The sequence below is a fragment of the Amia ocellicauda genome, chromosome 9, assembly GCF_036373705.1.
Source record: "Amia ocellicauda isolate fAmiCal2 chromosome 9, fAmiCal2.hap1, whole genome shotgun sequence".
NCBI classification, from domain to species: Eukaryota; Metazoa; Chordata; class Actinopteri; order Amiiformes; family Amiidae; genus Amia; species Amia ocellicauda.
Window position 1 is genome coordinate 31,771,468 of NC_089858.1, and position 14,325 is coordinate 31,785,792.

The 14,325-nt window shown below is 43.1% G+C and overlaps 2 protein-coding genes across 9 annotated transcripts in view; one reads left to right on the forward strand and one right to left on the reverse strand.

The window, feature by feature from the left end:
• gse1b (Gse1 coiled-coil protein b) overlaps nucleotides 1-4,988 on the forward strand; it is a 298,511-nt gene extending 293,523 nt beyond the window's left edge. For all 8 annotated transcript variants that reach the window (XM_066714073.1, XM_066714074.1, XM_066714078.1 and 5 more), the window contains one exon: nucleotides 798-4,988. In XM_066714073.1, coding sequence (XP_066570170.1) covers nucleotides 798-935 — 138 coding nt within the window. In that variant the 3' untranslated portion in view covers nucleotides 936-4,988. The remainder of the gene's footprint in view (nucleotides 1-797) is intronic.
• Nucleotides 4,989-8,987: 3,999 nt separating this feature from the next.
• Nucleotides 8,988-13,735, reverse strand: gins2 (GINS complex subunit 2). The gene is made up of 5 exons (XM_066714082.1): nucleotides 13,482-13,735; nucleotides 13,118-13,232; nucleotides 10,995-11,094; nucleotides 10,508-10,634; nucleotides 8,988-9,597 (listed from the first exon to the last, which is right to left on the reverse strand). Exons 1-5 carry the CDS (start codon nucleotides 13,569-13,571, stop codon nucleotides 9,469-9,471), a joined length of 561 nt encoding a protein of 186 aa, XP_066570179.1. The 5' UTR covers nucleotides 13,572-13,735; the 3' UTR covers nucleotides 8,988-9,468.
• Between the last annotated feature and the right edge of the window lie 590 nt (nucleotides 13,736-14,325).

Here is a 14,325-nt window from a genome sequence, read left to right on the forward strand (position 1 = left end):
ACACACACAAAGATAGACATTTTTCGTGCTGATAAGGATGTGGTGGGAGGGAAGTGAGAGGCACTGTGCTAAGGGCTACCAAGTGGAGGTGACTATCATCCTGTTTTTTTGATGCAGAGACTACAGATCCACCACTGAGGCATTAACTATCCAACATCCTGTTTATATCGTAGCTGAGTATAATGCTGCTACGATAAACACAAACAGAATAAACCACCACACATTTGTATATGTTTTGTAATACTGCTGTTGCAGGCACAGGATATATATTAACATCAGAATAGTGTTGTTTTTCTTGACACCCTCATTGCCTCCAATCCTCGACCATAAAGAACTACAGAAGCTCTAGCTGGTAGCAGATGTTTCTTTTTCTCTCTCCCGTTTCCTGCTGCTCGACTCGAATTACTTGCTTTTCTTCTTTTGAAGTCAGCGCAAGAATCTGTTGCTTTTTTTGTTGTTCCGCTTACTGATATTTTAATTGTGATTGAAGGCCACCAAGAATGATTGTGAAGACTAGATAGCCAAGTGTGGCTGTGCAGTAAAAACCTGGCGCCGGTACTAATTATTCCGCAGTGCCGATTAGCATTGCTGGCACAGTTGGACATGTGAAGGCCCCTCTCTGATGAACGGCTCGGTGTCCGGGGCAGTCTGTGCCCGTCTGTTTGCACGCGTTCGGTATTCCGAGATTGAACCGGAGTCGGTGTTGTTTAAGAAGGGGAGGTCACGCCACAGGCTTTGATTAACTCGGGTGCTGTCCTCGCTGCCAGTGTCATTAATCTTCTCTCTCTATCTGACAGGAGCTGGTGGCCCAGAAACAGAAGCTGGCATCCGAGCGAGAGAAGCTGCAGGCGGAGCTGGACCACTTACGAAAGTGCCTTGCGTTTCCACAGATGCACTGGTCTAGGGGTTACTTCAAGGGCTACCCCCCGAGGTGACATCCCTACTCCCCAGCTCCCGACCTCCCCCGGCCCCCACAGTAGCAAAAGAGAGTCTATTTTATTACTTGGATTATTTAAAAGACTTGTCTCCACAAAGAAGGATGGAAGCTCCAGTAAGCCACGAATGTGCCATGCGTTAGAAAGCCTAATCCGCCGCGTCTGATGTCAGTAGTGCAGGAGGGGCAGGCCGTCGAGCCCCTGGCTGTGGGGGTGGCCTTTTTGTGAACCTGCTGGAGTCTCTAGGTGGGGGTGGGGGGTGGGGGTGTTGGGATGGGGATTCCATCATCAGCACAGCTCCCCGCACTCCAGAGCCAGTGCCCTACCAGATTCAAGGATGCCCACTTTTTTTCTTATTGTGCCAACGAGCCCCCCAGCAGACAGAAAGCCCTCCTTACCAACAACACTGCGATTCCAGGGAATTCTGGGAGGAATCTAAGAACGTCAGGACAGTGGAGTTCTGACCAAAGCCTCCGGAATTCTACCGCCTGCAGTTTGAGGTTCATTTCTGTTCACAATCGAATACTCCTGCACAGCTGATACCAGCTTCCCTTCGCTAAACCAATACATGAGACTTTCCTCTTGGTCTTATGGGCTTTCAACTGGAAATGCACTTAAAAATAAAGAAAAACTCCCTGAAAAACTACCTTGAGGTACTGTTCTAAGGAACTCCTTTTATTTTTTGTTTTGGATTAGGGAAGAACTTCAATGCACATTTTGGAAAAATTAAAAAAAAAAAAAAAGGCAGTTTTATTACAAAATAGAATTTTGAAAATAAAAATGAAAAAAGGTGCTTCAGCCCTGTAATGTAAATAATATTAAAAGAATTTTGTATGTTTTTACTTTAATTATTGTTATTAAAAAAACAGAAAAAAGCCTGCCATTTTTAATATGTTAATGCTTTTTGGCAAAGAAAAAACAAACAAAAAAAACCTTGCTTTTAGTGTTTGTACTGCTGCTGGTCAGGATAAAGAACATTTTGAAGTCTTTTAAAAGAAAAGAGAAAAAAAGATTGCTTTCACTGGTGCATGTGCTCCCATCTTTTCATTTTCCTGCTGCACCAGTTTAAACATGCATTTTCGCCTCCCCCCCCTCCCCACTGATCACAATGTAAGTCTATGAAGGACTGAACTAAACCAGAGCAGGAAATCCGCTGCCCCCTCCAGGAGATAGAAGACCCAACACCCACCTGCAGCTGTCCACCACCACCGGACCTTCCCCTTATAGGTCGACCATGAACTGAACTGCAACGTCCTGTTCCACACATCGTGCTTTCATTTGATTGTTTATACCTAAACTGCATCCTTGGGAAATTAGTGTCCAGGTATATAAAACTAAAACACAAGTTTTCAAAATAAACATAAGGAAAGAAAACATGGATACAGACATCAGTGCATGCATGCATCTCTCTGACTGTTACTTAATACTGCAGCGTGTCCTTTTTTTTGTCAATTGCCGAAAACCATGGTAACCAATCCTTGATATGTGGAGCCGGGTTGCGGGCTGGACCAGTGCGAATCTCGGGCTTTCTTGTGTCCAGAATAAGTCGAGCCTGGCCAAATAAGACTCCCTTGGGCTGATTGGACGATGTGATACTGGGATAATGCTCACTCGTGTACTGGGGCATGTTTTACATCTAGGAAAGGTCTGCTTGTGCTGTTTTGAGTTTACAATCATGCAGATAGCACTGCATTTGCTCTATAAACCCCTTGTTTTGCTAAATGGTTTCAGAGGGACGCTGTGGATCAGCTGTCTGTTGCGGGGCTTTAGTTCTGTAGGGAGCGGCGTACCTGAACTTTGACATCATCAGACACGTCCCCTGGCTGTTCGTAGCCTGGTTCTGTCCATTATTAACAAGACACACACACTAGCTGCAGTTCTTCAAACCCTCCAAATGTGCAGAACCCTGCTTCTGCCTTCTTCTGGGTGCGTTCGGTGGTTTTCTTCCCCACAAGCCGGGCTGAGAGAGGGAGAGAGCGAGCCGAGATTTCCGGGAGGCGTTTTCCTTGTTCTGCCATTTCGACGTGCACTATTAAGAGGTTAAAGAAAAAGACTGTCTCGGTCTTTGCCTGCAGGATAGTGCTGCCTTTTAATGTTTGCCACAAAGAGGGCAATTTTACTCCCGGTCTCCTCACAAATAGTGTCCACGTTTGTCTGTGATCATGTGCTGGGGAACTGTGACTGTCGACTGGCCTCCCTCCTCTCTCATGCCATACGACTGACGTGCCAAATAACCAGTCACAGCCAGCCTGCACCCAGGTCTTGTGTTCGGTACAATCGCACCCTTGAATCCACACGTTTTAAGCATTTCCCATAGCAGATATGCTTGTTTTTCTCTTCACCGGCTAATGCATTGCCTTTTAATGGGAATATTCTTACCTGTAAAACTGAGTCTCTCATGTTCTGTTTGAATTGCACACATTGTCATCATTATTATTATTAAATGCCCTTTTTCTGCTACTACTGGATTCGGTTCAGTCAGTTTAAGCCTCACTGCCAACCAGAAGAATAAAGAAGCAATTTGTCAAGCATTTCCACCCGGGGGCACGCTAATGAAGTATTTATTTGTCTGTGGGTGAAGTGTGTAGTTCTTTGCCAAGGTTTTCACTGCTGTCTCTGTGTTTATGCCATTTCCTCTCTCATTTCTCGGGTAAATCATATTGGAAATTCATGCAAATGGGGGAGTCGACCGATATTTGAACAGTCCGCGCACAAAACCTGTGAACAACCCGTGCTAATGAGGGACCAATCCGGGCCCGGGCCCTTCAACACAGCACTCCCGTCACAATTATTCACAGAAGAAGAAAAAAGAAGTGCGCTCGCTTTTAGTGTTGTACAGCAGTGCATTCTAGGAAATAAGATTAATTTCAATACTAATATTTATTTAGAAAATCTATTTTTATATATTTAAAACTATAATGTCAAAAGAATACAATATGACTAGAGAGCAATAAAAATGGCTTTATTTTGTTTGTATTAATTCCCGTCGCCCCGATTGCAACCTTAAAAGTGACTGCCGATGATTTCCGAGCCATGGTTCATGTGCAGCACTGGGGTCAGCGTTGATCGTGTTTTAAGCCACATTCGTTCCAACGTGCTCGGAGAATTTGGGAAAATGGGCAACACTTAGCGGATCAGCATTAACTACCCTTGTCTAGCGTATGCAAACCCCGCTGCCAAACAGCCTTCAACAATAGCGGCCATCAATAGCTCAGCAAGACAGCCCCTGATTTGAGCCCATCACAGTCCAGGTGAAAACTGCTGCACAATGGCAGCCACGCTGTTAGAGACAATGTGCGATTTGCCTGTCGAACAATTTTGTACAACACACTTCCATTAACGCAAAAACAAGTGTGGCCCTGTTTTTTGTCGTCGTTTGATTGTTTTGGATTTTTTTTATTTTTTTTTACTTGCACATTTATATATTTCTTTCCTCACCTGTTGTGTCTCAGTATCGGATTGCCATGACTCCTACTTTCTGTATTCCTCCTCGGTTCGGGTTTGACCATTTTGTGTGATTTTCTAAGTCGAGACGGCTCTCTGTGGCCCAGGTGACACATTCTCTCCGGTACTTGAACTCCAATGCTCCTTTTCGATAGACATATTCAGTACTGTGGATGTGTTGGAATAATCAGCGTTGTGTGCAGAGGGGCGCCCTGTGTATGTAGTGCCCCACAGGAGATCAACGCAGTCGAAAAAATCTAAAAGGGAGGCAGTGAAAAGTTTACAGAACCCGACCATCTTTGATTTCTTTGCCATGCATATTAAACGAAACCATTAATTAACCACAGCTATTGAACTTGCTAGTTGCAGTCAGTCAGTCCAGACCCCCGGAGTGCATTTGTTGCTGTACAAGGGAGGAAGAAAGGAAAATACCCATCACCCCTGTTAATGGAGGATGTTTAGATGCTGTGAAAAAACATGTTTTCAAATGTACTTGTTTGAATTAATTGTAATGTAATATATTCTTTGTTGAATGTAGTAATTAGGTATTTATGAATATATTGCTGTAATTTCAGACAAAAAAGACAATAAAATATTGCAAAATGTTAACAGATGCTTTGTGGTTTTTGTTATGGGGGATAGGAAGTTAACATACAGATATTTCAAATTGGGAATAAACGTGTCCTGCGATTAAATCAACATCCTTTTTCCTTGATCTATATTTGTGTATAGATTCAGTTTAGTTGTAAAGTTGTAAATGCCACAAAGTTTTAAGTCAATTTTCTTTTTAATGACAGTCTAGTAAGTTGTCTGTTACTTAAATGGGTGCACTGGCAGATGACTGAGTTGCAGAGTTAAGAGTATTGATGCATGCTACAAAGAAATGTCCAACGCATCCATTTCAGAGGGACTAAGGCACATAACGAAGTAAGCACAGTAGGTGTATCAGCTGTGCTAATTGCAGTTAAGTTTTCAATTACAAAAGCCTGTATTGTATATTTGTCTTGTTATTACTCATTATTAGATGATATGCACAATTTTGTGTCTGTGGCACTTTTCCCTAGTTGTATTTTTCAAGGAAATTCTACAATTTCTTCAAAATGTTAATGAGCAATAAGGTGGGGGGGTTTCTTCTGTCCTCTATGGATGCCTGTATATTGTTTTTGTTTATTACTGATGTCTAATTTGGAAAAGTGAACTGCTGTTACTTTAATAAAAAGCTTCATCTCTTTGCCAAGAAAAGCAGAAACAGAATCTCTTGTTTGATTAAAGATCCCATTGTTTTGAAAGTGCTTGTCAAGGTCAGTAATTAAGACATGGCTACAGAGCTGGAAACATGACACAAATAAACCAAGACCTGAATAAAAACTGCCTATCGAGGCCCATTGTCCATATACTATTTTGCGGAATACTGTATTTAATTCTATGTTACAGTATTCCATTAACACCCTCTAGTGGACAATTATGGGACAGCAAAAGATCCATATTATACTGTCTCAGATGTATACTGTAGGTTTTCCAAAAATATATGTATTTAAATTACAGTTTAAAGTTTACCATTCTGTAAAACCTCAGTTCCTTTCAATTGTGAGATGTTTCATTACACAGTGGTAGGTGTAACGGCTTTTAACCTAGAGCTCAATCTTGTGTAGCAAACTCCCCGAAGCTCATGCACTGCATGCTGGGAGCCCTTCCTCCAATGTATCGCAATGCGTACAGAAGCACAATCCACCAGTTTGTATTACTTCACCCCAGGCTGAAAACATCTGAGACAGATAAGTGATGGTTTCACTAAATTAATAGTGTTGTGCATGCCCTCTATTACTGCTCATTCTTCTTTAGTTTGGAGTGTTTTTATTTCAGAACTGAAAATGTGTACTAAATCCATAAGGCACTGGCTGTTTCACCTTGTTGTTCTTGTTTTATCCTTGTAGCTGGAGTTCTCACTGCGTTGTCGCTGCCTGGCCAAGGGCTCAGCGGTGCCTTTCCGGAGCTTCCAGACGAGGGGGTTCTCACAGCCTCGGCACTGGCATTGTTCCTCTGTGGGGAGTCCTGACTGTAAGAGCCCTTAGAGTAGGGGTGTCCAGCCCTGGTCCTGAAGAGCCCCAATTCTAGGGAACACGTGTGAGTTATTTATCAATTAAGTGAGTCAACCAAGGGAATTCTTTCCTCAGGAGGCTGCAGGTACTTGGATCATTGCTCCAATAGTTTCTAAAGGACTGAATTCACCACCTGATCTGATTGATCAGAATTAAATACTTACAGGTGTTTATAAATTGGTGATACGAGGTTGACCTCTGCTGGACTGGGGCTCTCCAGGACCAGGATTGGACACTCCTGCCTTAGTTTCATAGTGGGGACTCTCAGAGCTGGCATAGTAGAAGTTTTCCATGCCATTGGGATAGGGGCCCTTACTCTCCACGCAGCTCTTGGGGTGGCAGCTGGAGGTCCCATGCAGTGCTCCCCCTGCTGCTATTCTGGCTGCAGACCCTCCCATCACGTCATTGCTATTGACAAGTGTGACAGGTGCAGTCCGGGGCCTGGAAGTGCTGGGCCAAGCAGGACATTAATGCCATGCTCGCCTAGCTTTGTGATCGAGTGACACAGACTCTGCAAGGCCAGCAGCACTACAGAAGGCAAGCCCTTCCCCAATGCTTACTCCAACCACTGCCCAAGGAGATTCCCTGTTCCTTGCAGTCCCTGTAGGATTGCTGTTGCACTCTGAGGCGGAAGAGGAGTCTGTAGCCTGTGTTGGGTCATCCTATAGCAGGGTTGACTCACCAGCAGGACGTGGGAGCAACGGGCTGTGTTCTTAAGTCTTCTGTTTTTACTCCTGGCTCTTCAAGGAAAACATCCTCATCCATATGGACAACACAACAGTTGTCTTGCATGAACAAATGAGCACATTCAAAGAACCTTGACCCGCTGACCCACAGACTCGCCACCATGGCGGTTCACCTACGTGGGGTGTTGAACACTGTGATAGACTTCTTCTCCGGAGCGGGACCTGTCAGTTCCCTCAGCGAAAATGTAGCCCCACTGGGCAGAGATTGGCTCAGTCGGCCTTGGCCTCACACTCTTCTGTATGTCTTCCCACCACTTCCTCTCCTTCTGGAACTCTTGGCAAATGTCAGGATGAAGATTTCACACCTCCTGCTGTCGCCCCCCCCTGGCTCAGAGGGCCATGGTCTGTGGTCTGTAGAACTATTTATGTAGAAATCAACACAAATGTATGTAAACTTAATGTATTACTAAGCAGGAGGATTCCAACTAAAGACTCAACTGTGGGAAACATATGTATGTATTGTGTAAAATGGTTATATATTGGTTTGCGGGGTCAGGGGTACCCACTGCATATATACTGTGTGTGTTGATGTAAGCCTCAGAGAAGGTATTGGTATTGATCTCATAATCTGGTTCTTCTCTCCCGGGGCCTTGGTAATAAAAACGTTGGTTGCTGCATTGCGTTTGTGTCTTTTCAAATCTTCCCTACAACATGGTGCTGTTGGAGGGGGGGGCAGCAGTGGAGCATCCAATACTGCCACAATCACTGACACAAACATGGTGCTCATGGCACCCAAGCCCCACCAGCTCCCCGCTCCATGTGTGGCCTCTGAAGGGCTGCTGTTAGAGCAGCTGTGCTTTTTGGACGGGGATGATTAGCACCCTGGTAAATGCCTGAGCAGCCTTCACTCGCTCTCAGTGTGGGATGTGGTGGGAAAATGATCAGGACTGGTGTCTAGCTTGCAGTCAGGATACAGATATACATCCATTTTTGGAAGACTTTTCCTACCAAGGCAACTCGTCTTCTGCATTGGTCTATTTGGTATTACACAACTGGTCTCCAGGTGAAACCAAATCAATTTGTGGCTGCATAACTGCTGTATTTCAGAGAACCAGGACTGTTTATAACCTAATGTTTATTACTTTATAATAAGGCTGACTTATATAATTTGTTTAAACAGTTTTAGTTTTAGAATACAAAATGAACCATAAGATATATTTTAAAAACCAGTAATTTAAACCAGCTAACATTAAGAGTTAGAAACTAGTAGACAGTATATGAACTAGAGCATGAACCTATCTATTTTATAACAGGAAATATACAGGATAGTGCAGATGTTTAAATCTTACCACATAGTTTAATGTTTGTGTATTATTTAAAAGCTTATGAAATACAGTAAAATAAAAATGTGTTTTTATAAAGCAAGTGATTTAAATAAACCAATGCCTTCTTAAATACTTTTTAAATAAGTGCTGTTATTTGGACTGGTTATAATGTGACCCCTGGTCAGAATCCTCATATTACACCATAGGAACAGGACTGTTTATGCCCCCTGAATGAAAAACTTTACATTAATCTAGTCGTCTCCTTTGGGATATATAACATGTCACTGAGTCAGTGAAATCAAATCAGGTTAGTTATGTCAGGTGAAGATGAGAATGAGAGAATCATATTTTAACATCTCTGAATCCAGACTGTAAGTGTTACCAATCTCAAACTTGTCTGTTGCCAAAGCACCAGGTCTGTCTCCTCACACAGTGCCATTGATGAGACCGCTAATGTACTTTCACACTGTGGCTGAAGACACAGTGATGATAAATCAGTCACAGACTAACAACACTTTATTTAAATAAAAATACAAAAATCTATAAAACAGGGCAGGACCTTCTCCACAAAAAGCTACAGGTGCTGCTGGTTGTACACAGTAAAAAGGCAAAAATAGTTACTCAGTTCTTGACCTACAGCAGCAAATAAAAACTACTCTGCCAGTCATTCATATTGAGCTCTTCCCAGCAGTGCCACTACAGTCAGACTGCATCAAACAGGTCTCCAGTCAGTCCTGTTGGGCTCTTTCTAGCTCCTGTTACACCTCAGCTCTTAACAGGAGTTAGTTTGCTTTGCTGATCCAGCCTCTTTACTCTTGACGAATGATAGATACACCCCCCACCCCCCCCAATCGACTGTGTCCTTCAAGCAGGATTGCAGGGCCCCAGGTTTATGAAGACGAGACAGTGATTTCGGGGTGGAGCGTGCACTGAGGAGGAGGGTTCAGTCTCTCCCTAGAGGGAGGCTCGTGGGTTGTGATTAGTAGTCCTGGGACTTGGTGGCCTCGGTCCCAGGCTGCAGGTTTGTGCGCAGCTTGTACATGTGGTTCAAGGACTCCAAGAGGAAGGTCCTGACTGTGTTGATCTCCATTAGCGTCAGGTTGTCCAGCTAAGGGTAAAAAAAAAACAAAGATGAAATAGCCGTTTGCGGTCTGATTTAAGGGCGACCTGTAAAACCTGTGGGGCTCTCCAGGAGCAGGACAGGAGACCCAGCAGTTCACAGATTATCTTAAGAATAAGCTTTACAAAGACAGAGAAATCTAAAGTCTAGGAAGAGGCTGCCATTTCCCATCCTAGAAAACTGCAAGAGTCATTTATTATAATTATTACTTACCTGATGCCTTTATCCAGGACAATTTACACTTGTGTAAAAGAAGTACAATCATTCAAAATGTATAAAAAAAATAGCCAAGGAAACAATATAGCAAAGAAAATGCAACAAAATCATAAAAATATACAACATCTATAAAAACAAGTGTGCAGTAACAGAAGTTGCAGATATGTAGCAGTAGGCCATTCATCTAAAAGGCAGTATAATTCAAAATGACACTAAAGTGCAGTGAAGAGAACTGCATATGGATAGCTAATGTTTAACGCTCTTACATTACAGGTAATGTAGCAGATTGTTGGAGCTGTAGGATGTCAAGTGTGGGGGAGAGCAAGAGCAAAAGGCAAAGATGCAGAGAGCAAAGCCGTGTCTGGCAGCAGTGGGTGTGAAAGGTAAAAAGGTTGAGTGTGGAGATGACCACAGAAGCGATGCCAGAGGGAACTCAGGTTCTGCCTTCTGGTTTAAGTTCTCTGAGCTTTCATTGGCTAACCCAATCTCTATTTCAAACAATTCAGACTGGGTGTCCAGGTCAGTCAGATGTGCAAAGACCTCCTCACCCCTGCATCCCCACAGGGACCAGGGATGGCCAGCACTGACACTGTGTTAAAGCATGGTAAAGGTGTGCCACTGATGTGAGTGGACACATTCCCAGGCATAGGCTGTGATGGGGAGTGGAGTGACGGGGGCGTACCTTGGCGTGCGCCTCCTGCTGGTTGACGAAGCTGTCGGCGGACAGGCGCAGCTTGGCGATGCGTGTGTCCCAGATGTCCTTCACCAAAATCCTGATCTCATCGGCCTTGGGGATGTTGTCTGAAGCGCTAAGAAAAACATCAGGACAATGAGCACTGAGTATAAGTAACAGGCCAGGTAAATAGAAAAAACACACAGACGCATTGGTGGTGCTGTCTGGAAACGTATGGTTACTTTTCAGAGAGAATTCTGTGAACCCACACCATTGTTCAAAGTAGCATTAACTGAAATCTTAACGCTATATTTTTCTGGAGTGTTGGTTGCAATGCTATGGAAGCAAGCTGCCGCTGCTGCAGGGGTAGGAACATGGAGCAGCATGGTATTCATGATAGTGTGCATCTCACTGGTTGTGCTTGGAGCAGAGTGGCGCGTTATCGGAGGTTGTCACTTCGTGCAACTCAAGGCATGCGGAGGACGGTCCTACTTACTGGTTCAGCAGTAACTTGGTAAGCTCCATGTAGTACGCACTGGGTATTGGGGTGAAAGTCTCCTCCTTCCTCTCCTGGTCTCTGATCTCTTCCAGCTTTTCTACAAAAGGAGTCATTGAATAGCACTGAGTTTATTGGCCATGTTACAGCACTGATGTTATGAATTCAGTATTTTATACAAATTGTTCTGAGAAACTGCGGTTTGTTTTTGTTTACTCATTTGTTGACAAATTGTGTTCCTGCTAGTAAATTAAAACATTTAAAATATTTACACTAACATAATATTGAATAAGATGAGTAATTAAGAGATACACGTCCCTTAAAATAAATCTCTACAACTGCTGCTTCTTAATCAACATGCTTTAACAAAGACTAATTGAGATTATTAAAGTATGAGATTATTAATTAAAGTGGTTTAATTAGGCAGACTGCATGGTCACCTTGTGCCAGGAGGAATTAAGTGCAGCCTTAGAAAGCAGTCTGACAGTTGTTGTTTTTTCTTTTTTCATATACATACAGGGGGGTTTAAACAATGCTTTATACTGCAGATTCATGGATTGGTGTAACCTGATGTAAAACATGGGAGCGCAGGTCTTCATAACCCACAGCTCAGGTCATTCCACTGTAAAACACTAATCAGATTAAATCAAAAATTGGACCCCCCGACTAATAGCAAACTACAAACTTGTATATTATACTAGCAGCTAAGATAGGAGTAGAAGACAGTAGCATCTTACAAAACATGAAGTCACCACTGAGTACATTGCTGTCTGTTAGCAGCTGGGTAATAGTTTTGATTTAATCCCAGCCCTGGTTAATAATTATTATTAACATATCTGGCAGACACAAGGTAACTCACACTGAATAATGAAAAACACTGATCCTCAAATTGGAAGCTGTAGGCATTCAGGGTAATGTAAGTACATGGATTTTGAACTGGTTGATGTATAGGAAACAGAGGGTGTCGATTAGAGGAGTCGTTTCTAACTGGAGTGAGGTTGTTAGTGGAGTCCCACAGGGATCAGTACTAGGGCCTTTGTTGTTTCTAATCTATATTAATGATGTGGACTCTGGGATAGTTAGCAAACTTGTCAAATTTGCAGATGATACTAAAATAGGTGGCTCAGCAGATACAATCTCGGCAGCACAGGCTATTCAAAGGGACTTAGATAATATTCAGTTGTGGACCAACACCTGGCAGATGAAATTCAATGTGGACAAGTGCAATGTAATACATGCAGGTAACAAAAATGTCCACTATAATTACACTATGGGAGGAATAGAACTAGATGAAGTAACGCATGAGAAAGACCTAGGAGTCTACATGGACTCCTCACTTTCTCCATCCAAGCAATGTAGGGAAGCAATAAAAATGGCAAACACAATGTTAGGGTATATTGTCAAAAGTGTAGAATTGAGAACAAGGGCAGTGATGTTCAGACTGTCCAATGCACTAGTTAGAGCTCATCTGGATACTGTGTGCAGCTCTGGGCTCCACACTTCAAGAAAGATATCGCTGCTCTAGAGGCAGTTCAGAGGAGAGCAACCAGACTTATTCCAGGTCTGAAGGGAATGTCCTACTGAGAGACTGAGGACCTGAACCTTTTCACCCTGGAACAGAGGAGACTATGTGAGGACTTGATCCAAGTCTTCAAAATCATGAAAGGCATCGACCACATCAAACCAGAGGAGCTTTTCCAGATCAGCAGGGACACACGCACCCGGGGACACAAATGGAAATTGGGCTTCAAAGCATTCAAGACGGAAAACAGGAGACACTTCTTCACACAGAGAGGCGTCACAATCTGGAACAAACTCCCCAGCGATGTGGTTGAAGCTGAAAATTTGGGAACATTTAAAAATAGACAGGATAGGATCCTTGGATCACTTAGATAGTAATGGACACCAAACGTGCACCATGGGGCGAATGGCCTCCTCTCGATTGTAAATTATGTTCTTATATTGTTATAGTAATTAAGTTCCACTTTTTACAGTGGTACCAGCATATATACAGAACACAATACAAGTGCCACACATGCAAGAAATTAAGCATTTAAATAAAGGAATATGAATATATTGGGAATTTATAAACCACATGTGCTTCCCAGGTTAGCGGTCTTTACCAACATCCATCCAATCGGGAGGCACAATCCGACACTTCTGTCTCTGCTTCAGATTGACAGCCAGCCACACAGGCACGTCCACGGGCAACCCGGGGTTGAAAGGACCCAGATCCCCCTGCACACAAACATTACACCGAAATAAAATGTAACAGTGTTGTAGTGTGGTATTCGTTTACTGGACACTGTCAACATGTCAGCTTTTAAAATATTAACTCCCAAACGATGACTTAACATTTCTACAAACATAATAACATTTTAAAGTACGTGGCCTGTTGAGTAAAAAGCAAAACGTATCCACTAATGAAATGTCAAGAATAAAGTTGGTCTACTTCAGTCAATCATTGCACTTCATTCGTTTACCTACCCCAATCAAATAGATTTTATCCAGACTGAAGTTGGGGATTATAGTCACCATCTCCTTTTCGGCGAGGAACTCGACTTCGCAGGTATCCATGGTTGAAGTATAGTTTAAATATGTTCACAAAATAACTAAAAGCAGCCAGAAAGTAACTTCCCGCGCCAAATTCAGATCGGTGACCCGGAAGTGAAGCACAGAGGCGGCTGCGTCACACACGTCCCGTCCGCCCCGCACTGCTGCCGACCGCCGATCAGTTCCGCACTGCAGTAGAAAATACTGAACAAACAATCCTTTATTAACAAGGGCTGCCTACGAACAGTAAGAGGTAAATCACCATTAAAGGAAATGCAGGGGATTTGCATGTTTCTGTACAGCACTAGTTATGTGTAGGGGTCTTCTAAATGAGATACAATTCTGAGACATTCAAGTGTAATTATGATTATAATGATTAAGATTGTTAAGATGCTGGTCCTGGATAGCACCAGTCCAACAGGTTTTACTGGCCACCCTTTAATCCTAAATGTATCCAAGCTTTTATATTAATTTCCATGAATAAAATAGACCTGCTTAACAAGTTCAGTCATGTCGAAACTGCATAAACATCCATCAGGCCCCTCAAGCACCAGAGTTTAATTGAGAAAGTGACTCTATTTGCTTAATTAATCAATAGCTAACATGACTGGAAATGGCACTTACAGCCATACAAACCAGTACTGGTGCCATTGTCTCCTCACACACGTTAACTCATGCCCTCTCCTGGATTGGACAGGTATGACACCTGGGCACAGAGAGGCCAGTAGTGAGGATGAATGATCAGTCCCTTCAAATGTCAATGACAAAGTGCAGGTGT

What these genes read in the sequence shown, in the direction of transcription:
- gins2 (XM_066714082.1), bottom strand. Translation starts at nt 13,571, where the DNA reads ATGGATACCTGCGAAGTCGAGTTCCTCGCCGAAAAGGAGATGGTGACT. An exon ending in ATAAAATCTATTTGATTGGG is followed by an intron (nt 13,233 to 13,481) that starts GTAGGTAAACGA and finishes GTTTGTGTGCAG; the next exon opens with GGGGATCTGGGTCCTTTCAA. An exon ending in AGCAGGAGGCGCACGCCAAG is followed by an intron (nt 9,598 to 10,507) that starts GTACGCCCCCGT and finishes TTTTACCCTTAG; the next exon opens with CTGGACAACCTGACGCTAAT.